The following is a 13,223-nucleotide window of genomic DNA, read 5'->3' as shown; positions in this document are numbered from 1 at the left end:
CTCCCTCCTCTTTGGGATTAAAGTGATAAAAGTGGCATTCACCCAGCGAGGCACCTCTCCTTTGAGAAAGAATTCATTGAACACTTCTAGAATATCAGTTTTTAGCCAATCCCAACATTCTTGATAAAAGGCCATTGAAAATCCATCCTGCCCGGGGGTTTTTGTTCTTTCCATGGAGAATATTGTAATCTTAATTTCTTCCAAAGTAAATTTCCTCTCCAAAGACAAAAACCGTTCTTCTGAGAGCCTATCCCCTTCCATTTCTGGTAGCTCTGTTGTCACCCCACTTGAGCTTGTGAAGATTTGTTTGAAATAATTAACAAAGATCCTTGTGATCTCTTGACTCTCTCTTACTTCCTGATACCCTCCTCCACACTAAAGATAAAATTTTCTTTCTCCTTCCATTTGCAATTGCATGGAAAAACTTAGTATTACCATCTCCTTCAACAATCCATTGACACCTTAACTTTTGTCTCAAACATATTTCCATCTTCCTTAAAATCTCTTCCAATTCTTGCTTGATTTTCCATCTATCCTCTCTCTCTTCTTCTGATGATCTTTTGATAGCCTCTTTCTTGTCAAGCTCCTCAATTTTCCTCACTATATTATCTTTTACTTCCTCTACCCTCCCAAAATGCTCTTTGTTATGTATGTTAATTGAAAAAAAATAGCAATTCACTAAACAAAATAGCAATTCTCTTTATTAAAAGCATTAAATTTCCTCTTAAAATGTGGTAAATCATCACATTCAAAAGATTAAAATCTTTTACATATATTAATTTCATTATTTCCAAAAATAATACTGCTATAATAAGTATTTAATAGAGCAAATTCATATTAATTAGTAGCTAAAGAAGGTTCTGAACTTTATATCATAAATATTCAAGATGGAAACTAAAATAGAAAAAAAAAAACAAGGATGGAATTTCTATTTTATTTAATTAGAGAGAGAATAGAAAAAAAGAACTTTATTGTTCTATTCTTTCTTTCTTTCTTTCTTTCTTTTTCTCTTCTCAAAACCCTTTGATATTTTAAATTTCAATTGTAAAACTTTAAAACAACGTATAACTGAATATATATATATATATATCAATATAGCATATAATAAAATGTATTAACACATACATTAATAAGACACAACAATATAAATGATATTATAAAAGGCACCAGCCTTGTCATTTTTGTTGCCTAGGTGGGTGCTTAGTCGCCTAGGCTGTCGGCCACCTTGTTGCTAAAAATCAAGGCATTTGGGCAAGGCGCCTAGGTGGGTGCCTTGACAATTATGATCTCTACCTTTGAGAGGATTGGTGGTAAGCGGGCTACTAGCTGGTTCATATTGACATCACCATGATACAGCATGCCAAAAACTTCATATTGAACACACTCCTAATACCCATATCCTTTGGCAGGTCAATTACATAAGCATTAGAATTGATCTTCTTCATTTTAAAAGGACCCAAACTTCTTGAATGTAGCATCTTGTAAACACCCTTAGGCTGTGTTTGGTTTGAAGGAAAAAGTTTGATAAGGAAAGGTAGGGAAACCATCACAAACTTTGTATAGGTTTTCCCTTCCTTTCCCTTTCTTGTCCTTCAAACCAAACATAGCCTTAGGGAATATTTAGGCTTCACTCATACCATTATCATGTCCCCTTCGTTAAAATTTATAAACCTACATCATAGGTCAATAGAGACTTAAAAACATCTAGGGGTGGATTTGAGCTGAGCTGAGCTGAGCTGAATATTTGGCTATTTGAACTCGGCTCACCAAAAAACTATGAAGCTCGAGCTTGAGCTTGATCCAAGCTAGAGACTTGAGCTCGAATTCGGTTTGACTCAAAAGCTTGTAAGTTTGAGCTTGACTCTGAACCAAATTTCCTATAAAAATAAAAAATTAAGAATTATACTAGTTATTATTATATATATAACTGATTGGCCTCTTAGCTACTTGGTCCTACCTTTAGGAGATAATTCGAGAAATGTTAACTTTTGGATCCCTGTTGTGGATAGAACATAGATTCACTAAGAGGTGAGGAAAAATAACCTCTCTTTGGGCGACTAGATAACTTTGATCAAGTCCACTTTATCCAACCTGCCTATGTATTTCCTGTCAGTCTTTTAGAATCCCGACAGGTATGAGTAGAAGGTTGGAGAAGTTGATGAGAGATTTCCTTTGGGAGACAGGTGAGGAAAAATGAGATAATAGAGTTGCATGGGAGATGGTTACTAGAGGAAAGAATAAGGGAGGTCTAGGTATAGGGGGCATTTAGGAAAGGAATGAGGCTCTTTTAGGAAGTGGTTATGGAGACTACCAAAGGAAAATGATAAACTTTGGGCCAAGGTAATTGTGAGTATTCATGGGAAAATGACTGATGGTTTGGATGTTGGAGTCCTGGCTAGGGCTACATGAGCTTCTCCGTGGAGATCTATTCATGCTATTCTTCCTTCCTTCTTGGCTTATATCAGGTATGCCCTTTGTTCTGGCAATTGAGTGAAATTTTGGGAACATAATTGGGTGGGGGATATCTGTTTGAAAGAGCAATTCCCCTCTTTGTATTCTCTGTCCTCTAAAGATGAGCCTGTGTTCTCTTTTCTGGTTCCTTCAGATTTTGGCTCTGGGTTTGATTGGGACTTACGTTTTAGAAGGGGCCTTAGGGGTTCTGAAATCCTTTCTGTCTCGGGTCTAACTCAGATCTTGGGTGGGGTGTTTTTGGATTCAAGACGGGGGGATAGAAGGACTTGGACTTTGACCTCCCCTGGAATGTTTTTTTGTGCCTCCTTTTTCAAAGCCTTAATGCAGCCTTATGATAGCCTGGAGATCAACTTTCATGTTCTTGAAGTTTGGGGTAAACTGATTCCTCCTAGGATTGGGGCTTTTTGTTGGGAAGCTTTTCTGGGTAGGTGTAACACTTGTGACTTGCTCAAAAAAAAAAGAGGCCTAATTGGTGCTTATCTCCCAACTGGTGTGTCCTTTGTAAGGCTGATGGTGAAAACTACTATCACCTATTAATTTCCTGCCCTTTTGTTTTAGATATTTGGCTTTGGTTTTTCTCCTTGTGTGATTGCAGGTGGACACCCCCTCTGGATATATGAAGCTTATTTGCCTCATCTTTTTTCAGATGGCCAAAGAAGAGGGGTAGAACTCTATGGAGATCTGTTAGGGCTGCCATTTGTTGGACTGTTTGGGGAGAAAGGAATTCATGAATATTCTCTGACAAAGAAATGAGTAAGAAAGCTGCCATTGAGACAGTCACTATTAGAGTGGTACAGTGGGTGCAGTCCCTGAAATTGTTTGAAGGTATTTCCACCAACATGATAAGAAGAAATTGGAAGGAGGTGGCAGATTCATCCCTAGCAAAGACCAGAATTGTTTCTCTTTGGTCCCCACCAGCCAATGGGTTTATTGAACTGAATTTTGATGGCAGTGGTGAGGGTAATCCAGGGCCTTCGGGCATAGGTGGAGCCTTTAGGGATGATGAAGGAAAAGTCATAGCTTTTATATTCTGGTGTTGGAGACTCTCTCCGGCTGAGGTCTTCGCAGCGATGGAAGGCATGAAGAAGGCTAAGGATCTGAATTGTCGCAAGCTTATTGTTGAAGGGGATTCAAAGCTGGTTAGTGGAGGCTGCAAAAAGAAGATAGTGGTCTATGGAAGTTTGCAAATGAAAAAAAGATTATTTAATCAGTTAGCACAAGGCTTGGAACTTCAGATAAAATGGGTAAAGAGAAGTGCCAATTCCTTTGTGGATACTCTTGCTAAGCAAGGGGTGGGAAGGGAACAATCATTTTGGGCTATGTTGTAATTTGTTTGTTGTTTCCCCTAGGGGAGGGTTAAGAGGTTTTTCCTCTTCCCTTCTTCTTTGCACTTATTTCTCTATTCTTTAATGAAAGTTCTATGTTTATCATCAAAAAACAAAGTTGAAGAGAACTTCAACTTAGTATTCAGCATACGCCAAAGAATCCTCAAAAACTAACTCATAAATTTGGCATCTCTATTGGAAACATTAGTGTTGGGCAAGCCATGCAAGCACACAACTTCTTTAAAGAATAGATGGTCAATGTGTACAGCATCAAATGGAATTATGCCCCTATAGAGTTTTAGAGAGGCTGAATCCATGCTATGGTCTTGCCAAGGAGAATGTGAAACAGGGAGTGAAATGTACAAACCAGTATTTTGTTTCCTTCCTTTTGCTAGTTGACATACCTCACTACTTGATAACATTAGCTACATCCTTCTCAAGTCTTGGCCAATAAACAATCTTCAGTGGTGGTAATAGTTTTGTCCCTTTCAAAATGACTTGTTGCCACCCCTACATGTTCCCAAATTATCTCTTCCCTAAGTGAGGTATTAAGCAGACAAAGATGAGTTCCATCAAAGACGGAGCCATCATGTAAAGAAAAGTCTTGGTATGCTGCTTGCTTTCCTGATTGCAAATCTGCATAGATAATGCTGAAATCTTGACATGTAGGATGGCGTTTCTTGAGCAATTCAAAGCCTATACAACCTTGGTGGAGAGGATATAAACTTCTCCTTCATAGCTTATGTTCGACACAAAGTTGTATTCTTGGAGGTTTGCAATCAATTTGGCATGTTGATTCAACCTCTTTTGGGGATGAGATAGTGTCACTAATAACTTAAGGCCTATACTACAGCATAGAACTCTTTGTCATGGGTGCTGTATTTTTCTTGGCATCATTAAGTTTTTCACTAAAGAAAGCCACTGGGCTACGCTCTTGGTTGGGTGCTCCAATCCCAACATGGTTGGCATCATAAGCTACCTCATGTGCTCTCAAAAGATTGGGAGGCGAAGGATTTGTACTGCTGTTAGTCTCTTCTTGATCTCTTCAAAAGACTTAGTTGCAGTGGGAGACCATAAGAACTTACCCTTCATGTAGTTAATTATGGGTGCCATTATGTTATGGACCCGCAAATAGGACCTCGTCACGGGTCGGTCCACGGGGAAAACCTCCTGTCTTCCCTTGTTCCTCCCTGCTCTTGATGAACCTATCTTGGCTGCCCTAATGGTGATTTGTCCAAGAGATCACCTAACTCTCCTTACTCTCTTCTTGACTGAAATTTTCGATGCCTTTATTGAATAATATCAGCTCCTTAAATAGGAGATTACAAGAGATAAGAGTCCTACTTTAGGAAGACTCCTTGCTAATTAGGAAGACTCCCTACTAATCTATTCTACTGAACTGATAAGATAAGATAAGACTCCCCTTAATCTATCCTACTGAACTGATAAGATAAGACTGAACTGATAAGATAAGATAAGACTTCCTTAATCTATCCTACTGAACTGATGAGATAAGAACTGTATCTAGCTAGAATTAGATAAGATGAGAATCAGCAAATCTTGCTCCCTTTACTGCTGCTGCTGGCGGTGATATGTCTTCCCAATAAAGCGTCCACATCACATTACTGTGCTGAAATTCTGAATAGAAACCCTATAAAATGTGGCCAACCCATAAAGCTCCGAACCCCATGTAGTGTGGTAGGTATAGGCCAATAAAATATAGCCTTAACCTTGTACAAATTGCCAAAAAATAAAAAACCTTCTACAGATCAATCTTCACACTATCAGCTGATGCTACAAAGCCTAGAAACTCAACACTAGGCACCATAAAACAACACTTGTTCAAATTAACATATTGTATTAGTAATTACTTTTGAAGACAGCTTTCTCCATTTACTTAATTCTGCATGTTAATTTTAATATTTTAGCATGGTTATAACGTTGCAGATACTTGATTCGACAGAGATGGCAGTGGAGCATAGCTTGGCGAGTACTGGTCGTGCCAATGCCCGAGCAATGGAAATATATTCAGAGAGTTCTAAAACAACATGCTTCACATGGATTCTAATTTTCATCATGACCTGTATTTTCATCATGGTTGTACTTCTCATTCGCATCACCTAGACATTCATTTGAGTAAGTGCTGCTTCCATTCATGTTTTATTTGTCACGTTGTGTTTTTTAAGGGTTTCTGTAAAATTCTACAAGGAGTCTGTACAATTAGAATTATATTCACTGTTGGATTTTTTGTATGTGTATCCCAAAGCCCTATATTTATGATCACTTTTTTGATCTCCAGAAGTTGCATTTTATTAGGATAAAGTGAAACTGTATGAGACAAACAAAAAAAATTTGGTTATCTTTGATAATTAAAATCAAAGTCAACTAGTGAAGTTCCCTACATGCCTTATTCTATTTTTGCCACTTTGAGGGATGATGTTTTAGATGTCAATCGCATAGGGACCCTCATAATTGTTTTGGAGTGTGATCCACTAGTTCATATACTTGACCTAACCTTGAATTGGTAATTTCTCCAACAATTATTAGCAGTCCCAAGTTATAATTTTCTTGCCCCAAGAAAGGGCTTATCACTGGCACTTGATAACTACTTTGACTAAAAAAACAAGAAAAAGATAATAGATTGCTAGTTGCTGCCACAAATCTCCTCTCATTACTAGGCAGAGAGGTCAACCTTTCCCCAAGCTATAGTGTTGAATACAGTTCACAGGGGAGGTCTACTTTTACAAGAAGACCAAGAGAGAATATTAGGGAAAAGATGTTAATGGTTCCATTACATTCGATGTGATACATATTTATAACGAACCACAGAACAGTCATAACCATTTCTGATTACAAATCATTGACAATGATTGGCTCATCATAATCCTAAAATGGTCTTCTTAACAACTTTATTCTCCGCATAAGTGGTCCTTCAATGGGTGACAAATGTCTACCACACATGGTTTGCAATATCAACGATATTCAGCAAAGTATCCCTGAAATATCCCTATTTGCTGCTAGCTGGTGGTACAAAATGTTTCAGGAATCTTTTTTTTTTTCCAAATATCCCCAATATTTTTCCTATATATTGGCAACATTTCAGGTTTCATTGATAGACTATATGTTTGAAGTTTAAAATTTTACAGTATTATTAGAAAACCTATCAATATTTCATTAATATCATCATGATTTTTTAAAAAATATTGTCCTAAATGAACCACTAGGGAATTGATGATTGGTTAATTGGCTTACTACTTTGATATGATTCATTAAGTCACTATAATTCAAAAGAAAAAGAAAAATGCGTACAACTACAAATGAGTATTCTCAATATAATCAGAACATATAATAACAATAAAGACGAAAATTAAAATGACAAGTAATGGACATACATAAAGTAGATAAGATGGCTAAAGACCAAAATGGAGTTAAATAGGAACATACCTATCACTTTCTCTTAATTTTTCCTATTTGATTTATAGAGTTCTTTGCTATAGTTTCTTGAACCTTAAATGTGTAATTATATTTTTTCTAATGATCTCTTGAAGTTTATTAACTAATTCTGTGTTTCTAGAAAGCTTTCCTATTTTTTTTTAGAATTTTCAAATATTTTAGTGAATTTAATGAAATGTCTCCAAAATGGCTTACTACTTTGATATGATTCACTAAGTCACTATAATTCAAAAGAAAAAGAAAAATGCGTACAAGTACAAATGAGTATTCTCAATATAATCAGAACATATAATAACAATAAAGACGAAAATTAAAATGACAAGTAATGGATATACATAAAGTAGATAAGATGGCTAAAGACCAAAATGGAGTTAAATAGAAAAATACCTATCACTTTCTCTTAATTTTTCCTATTTGATTTATAGAGTTCTTTGCTATAGTTTCTTGAGCCTTAAATGTGTAATTATATTTTTTCTAATGATCTCTTGAAGTTTATTAACTAATTCCGTGTTTCTAGAAAGCTTTCCTATTTTTTTTTAGAATTTTCAAATATTTTAGTGAATTTAATGAAATGTCTCCAAAATTTCTCCAAATTTACATAGTGAAATGTTCATCAGTATTGATATTACAAACCTTGCTGCCACATGTCACTTGGGGTTGATCACATGACAACTCCCCCACCCTTCTCAAGGTCAGCATTCAGGAACTTCTGGTTGATAGCCTCCCAGTTTTCTAATGTGGTGTCAATCTCGACTGTGCCTTCCCATTGGATGAGCACCTATCACCACACAGTTCCCTCTTTTGCTGATATTATCTAATCCAGGATAGTTTGGGGTGTGTTGTCAGCTTGCAAGTGGCTGACATTGGGGCTTGCTCCCTCACCTGTTCCTTCCATCAAGAAACATGAGAAATTGGGTGGAGGGCAGCAACCTTCAGGTGAGGCAAGCCTATATGCAACCAGTCAAATTCTCTGTCACTTGGAATGCATCATAAAATCATTCAGACAACTTCTGTGATCTTCAAGCTGCAATGGTGCTCTGCTTGTAGGGTGGCAGCCAATGGTACACCCAATCACTCATTTCTTTCAATGGGTGGTAGATTGATTTTAATTAGACATGCATATGCTAGTATGACAATTCATCTTCCTGTTGTGATAGCTACTCCAAACTCCAAAAAATGTTCTGAGAAGGGTCGATACTATCTCGATCAACTTTTATTTGTTCTCTATTGATGTTAATACTAAACACCACTGGATGTCCTGGGCGAATATCTGCTTTCCATATGAATGGCCTTGGAATCAGAAATATTTATGATATTCGTGATTGTTTCACGGTGATATCAATCTAGGTTAGCTATTATAACCAATAGATGGGCAGTTGGTAGGGTCTCTGTCTCTTGTAGTGGAGACTTAGGATCAAATCCCACTGCCACCAAGATTGAGGGGGTTATGAGTATGGGGATGCAATGAACCAAAAAATACCTAGATGGCTGTTGCTGGTTCTTCTTTGTGGTCAACTATCTTCAAAGGTAAATTTCTAAAGGGAAAACGTCTTTCCATTCCCCTTCAGTTAGTGGCTCATTTACTTGGAGGAAAAATCTTGACCTGTTGGATATTTTTATAAGGAATACTTTGGTTGGTTATTTATCAATAAAAAAATAGTTTTTGGTTGGTTGCCCGGGTGGCATCTCCTTTTGCCTAATATATTGGCTGAAATTCAACTGAGACTATCCTCTCTTCTTGTCCAGATATAATGATTTGGTGATTTGAGTATGACACTGTTTACATAACCGGAGGATATGCATGACCATTGGAAAATGGTATGGAATTCCATCGTCCCCATTAGTATTTCTGTTGCTGTTTGGAGAATTTTGCAATTTTAAGTTACAGGTTGAAACTAAAATTCAAGTGCTGGGTAACCAACTGGCCTCAAAGTGTGTGCTGTAAATATCCTCACATTGAATCTATAGATCATTTGTTTGTCAATGGAGTATTAGCTTCAAAGGTGTGGACTTTGTTTTTGCCAATTTTTTTATTTGTATTGTTCCAAATGAATAAATTTCACAAATATTTGTTAGATGGCAAGCCAAGGTTCAACCTGAAAATAAAAGGCAAGCCATGGCAAAACAAACTAGTTTTGGCCTTCTTTCTTTTGTTATTTCCTTGATTATTAGATGGTTAAATGAATTCTATCCTTTTCTGTACACGGATGGCGCTTTATCTAACCTTGAATAGGTCTCAATTGAGTGCATCGAATCAATAATAACAAACAACTAACTAGTTTGGTGGATTCAGCCTAAAATTCAACTGATGTTTAGTGTGGATGACGCTTCAAGGGATGATCTGGGTACAAGTGGTGGAAGTTAAATTTTTAGAGATGCTTATAAGAATACCATCTTTTGATTTTCTATGGTGTTGCTACTAATGTGGAGATTGAAACCGAAGTATTTCTGCATGGTTTGAAAGTTGCATTGGAGTTGGGGTTGAATGATACGGTGACTTGTTCCGACTTTAAGATGATTATGGTTTTATTAGTAGTCATTACTCATTAGACCCATCCCCCTTGGAGAATTTGGTATTTTCTGAAGGCCATCGACAAAATCATAGCTTCAATAGTGGATCTCGTTGCTAAACATTGCTTTTAACAATAAGAAAAGCTGTATTTATTTTGGTTATGATTCTATTCTAATCATTTTTAGAAATGCTATTAGGAATGATACTTAATGTGGATGGGACTTCAAGGGGTAATCTGGATCTCTTTTCAGAGATGCTTATAAGAACATTATCTGCTGTTTCTCCTTTTTTATGGTGTTTCTACAAATGTGGAGGCCATGATCATAGTGCTGGATGGTTTGAAGATTGCATTGAAATTGGGGTTGAATAATGCGGTGGTTTGTTGACTCGAAGATGATTATGATTTTATTAATAGTCATTAAACTGGAGAATTTGGTATTTGCACCAGGCTATTGAGCAAAGGCAATTGGGTAGCAGATCTCCTTGCTAACATTTATTGTAATAGTGAGCAAAATTATATCTATTATGATTATGGTTCTATTTCAGTCCGTGTTAGAAATGCTATTAGGAATGATTATTATTGTCTTCCCTTTCTTCATTCTATTTTTTTTTTTATCGTATGCCATACATTTTTGTTGTACTTATTTATTAGATTACGGCCCTATTGTATAAGGCTCTATTTGGCATTCCTTATTTTAAGGACTTACCCATTTGTACTGTTAAAAAACGCTATTCATAGGGACATTTTAACTGCAAAAGGAAGATAAATCCTTAAAATAAGGAATGCCAAATGCAGACTGTCTTATTAGAAGGGTAAGGGATTCAAATGACTAAAGATCAAAATGATTTATGGAAGTATAATAATGAGAAGAGGGAATTCAAATGGCTGGTGAGGGAGATGGTAGTTAAGACATGTTGGATTAAAAGATCAGTTAATTCCCTAGCTGACGGTTTAACAAAACAAGGGGCAGAAAGGGATTCTTTGTTTTGGGCTAAGCTGTAACGTTAGTGTATTCGTATCTTTGTATTTTCTTTTTTCATTTTTTGAAGTTCTTTGTGACTCTTGGAAGATAAGTGTGTTTGTTTTCTACTTGTAAATTTTCTACTGATGAATTAATGAAAGTGTTATTGATAAAAAAAAAAAATAAGGATAAGGTTTCTGCCCCCCCCCGCCCTCCCCTAAAGGTTTCTTTATTGCAGACTAATAGATTAGCAGAATTTATGTTTGGGGTTTAAAAAAGTGAACTAACACATTTCTTGGAATAAATATTGATAAAATTACATTCCATCTAATGCACCCAACCATATTCATAACTAATTGGTAATTTAAGCCGATGCAAATGGTGACTAATCTCTTTAATCAAGGGATATTTATATAACTCCTTTTTAGTATTAATTTGTAGAAATTATATAATAATTGCTACTATAATGATCTGAACCATGTCTCATGTGAAAATCAACTCATCACTACACTCTTGGATAAGCTTTATGGAAATTCTTTCATGCTTCAATGGGTAGCAAAAGACTGCTTAAGAGTATCGGACAAGTACGGACAGATCCAATGCAGATTTCTGAATTTCATTACAGACCTATAAACATTCAAAATGTCAAAAACCTCTACATCAATGCTCGCCTGTGAATTAGTATCAATTCTGAACTGGACTGTACTTTGGGCTTATCATTCTCCCTTATAAGTATGGTAACATGTATTTTTCAAAGCAAAAATCATTGAAAGCATGGAGCAGGAATTGGATCTTTGCGATGTATCTATAGGGGAGGGGGTTGATTGGTAAAAACTCTTTCGGTATCATATCTTTTCACTAGCATAGGTTTTCCCATATATACCCTAATGATGTGACTTTAATGCCACATTACTAAAAATGTGCCATGCGACATTTTTATGTTGACCATGGTCATTTCTAACTATTTTGTGATCGATGTGGCATGATTAATTTGATGAGACGTGGCAACTTAAAAGAGGATTGCCCTTTAAAGACGTGTGGATTCACCACGTGGCAAGATGAACAAGGTGCAAATTATAGTCTGACATAAGGAATTTCTCATGTCACGTGGTAAAGCCATATGTCACAACCTAATGCTTATTTTCAAAGAAATACTAAACTGTAAAGTACAAGTTTTGAATATTAATTTTATCCAAACACTACTTGAGATTCCAAAATAGAACAAGTTTTGAATATTAACTTTAACCCAATTTGTGAAGTTTTAAAATTGATACTTTTTATTAAGTTTCAATGAATTTTATAATATTTTCCTAAGGTATATATATGCACACATTATCCCCTTTTCCATTTTCCAACATTTTCTTACTCTAACCGAGTAGTTCATACTTGATATCAACAATCAACCTATTATTGATGCATTTGTGGGATTTATGAGCTTCCCCTGATGTATTCTTGTACATCCTAATCCTTCCACGACATCCATGCATATCCAGTGTAATGTGATATTTTTGAACTTTGCTATTGACTAAAAAAGTATTAATTGTCTTATGTGGTTTAAAGTTGCAAAATTTATAGATGTGTTAAACAGTTTTTTGTTTGCATTTATAAATGTCTTTCATTGCCTTATTTGATCAAAACCCTTCTGTAATTTACTTTTGAACCTACAAATAATGTTGGTTAGTCTCATTTTCCTTCAACCAAATTCTTTTCAAAACGTACTTCCTAATCTTTTAGGATCCTCCTTTAATAAAAAATCATTCTCTAATTTTCTATTCAATTGATGTTGTGTGATCTAACTGTTCCCTATTGGAGGATGATCTGGCTTCTAGCCGGACAACGAGCTATGTAAATTTGCAAAATAAGATCAGAGAACCCGTGGTGGCTAGCCCGACGAGGTCGCTCTGATGCTTAAGTTAGTAAGCTGTAGCAAGTTGAGATAGCTTTGAATATAGAGAGCTAGAGAGCTAGAGAACTAGAGAGTAGAGAAATCACGCGTACCTCATGCCATCGGGGTTAGAGTCTTTATATAGTTGAGTATTCGTGGGGCACACGAAAGAGTTTTGGGATATCCGGGATGTGGAGATGGAGTTCGCTCTGCTTTCGAAGGAACAACATACAAGTAAGGCTTATCTTGTTCCTCCTCCGATTCCGACGGAGTGAGGATAATTGCTTATCGTGATCCTTGGAAAGGTCGGGGTCTGTTAACTTATCGTGATCTTGAGGGATCCGGGGGTCGTTGGAGAGACCTCTGGAGTTGGTTGCGCGAGAGTCGGTTATGTGTTGATTCGGGTTGTTGGTTCCGAACTGGTACTTCAACCTTTTAGTTTCGAACTGGCTTGAATACCGAGGTGCCTCGATGTCAAGGTGAGACCTGCATCGAGGTGACTTTGCCCCGTGGTGATCCTGAAGTCATGGCGTTTTTGCTGAGGTGATTGAATACGCAAGCTCCATTGTTGCGAATTGAACTTGCCAGTCTGAGTGTCCATGTGTCCCCTTTTT

General features: G+C 36.5%; 1 protein-coding gene across 7 annotated transcripts in view; it reads left to right on the top strand.

Annotated features, from left to right (window-relative positions):
- LOC148844125 (uncharacterized) overlaps positions 1-9,452 on the top strand; it is a 53,541-nt gene extending 44,089 nt beyond the window's left edge. For 4 of the 7 annotated variants that reach the window (XM_088957896.1, XM_088957895.1, XM_088957893.1 and 1 more), the window contains exons 9-10: positions 5,745-5,933; positions 8,997-9,452. In XM_088957896.1, coding sequence (XP_088814022.1) covers positions 5,745-5,921 — 177 coding nt within the window. In that variant the 3' untranslated portion in view covers positions 5,922-5,933; positions 8,997-9,452. The remainder of the gene's footprint in view (positions 1-5,744; positions 5,934-8,996) is intronic. The other 3 variants (XR_016103286.1, XR_016103284.1, XR_016103285.1) reach the window with 1 other exon arrangement.
- The last annotated feature ends 3,771 nt before the right edge of the window (positions 9,453-13,223 follow it).

This window comes from Nelumbo lutea, chromosome 8, assembly GCF_056320005.1.
Source record: "Nelumbo lutea isolate HS-2025 chromosome 8, American lotus-T2T, whole genome shotgun sequence".
Classification (NCBI taxonomy): Eukaryota; Viridiplantae; Streptophyta; class Magnoliopsida; order Proteales; family Nelumbonaceae; genus Nelumbo; species Nelumbo lutea.
The sequence above is the reverse complement of the archived record's forward strand: the minus strand, read 5'-3'. Positions and strand labels throughout refer to the sequence as shown.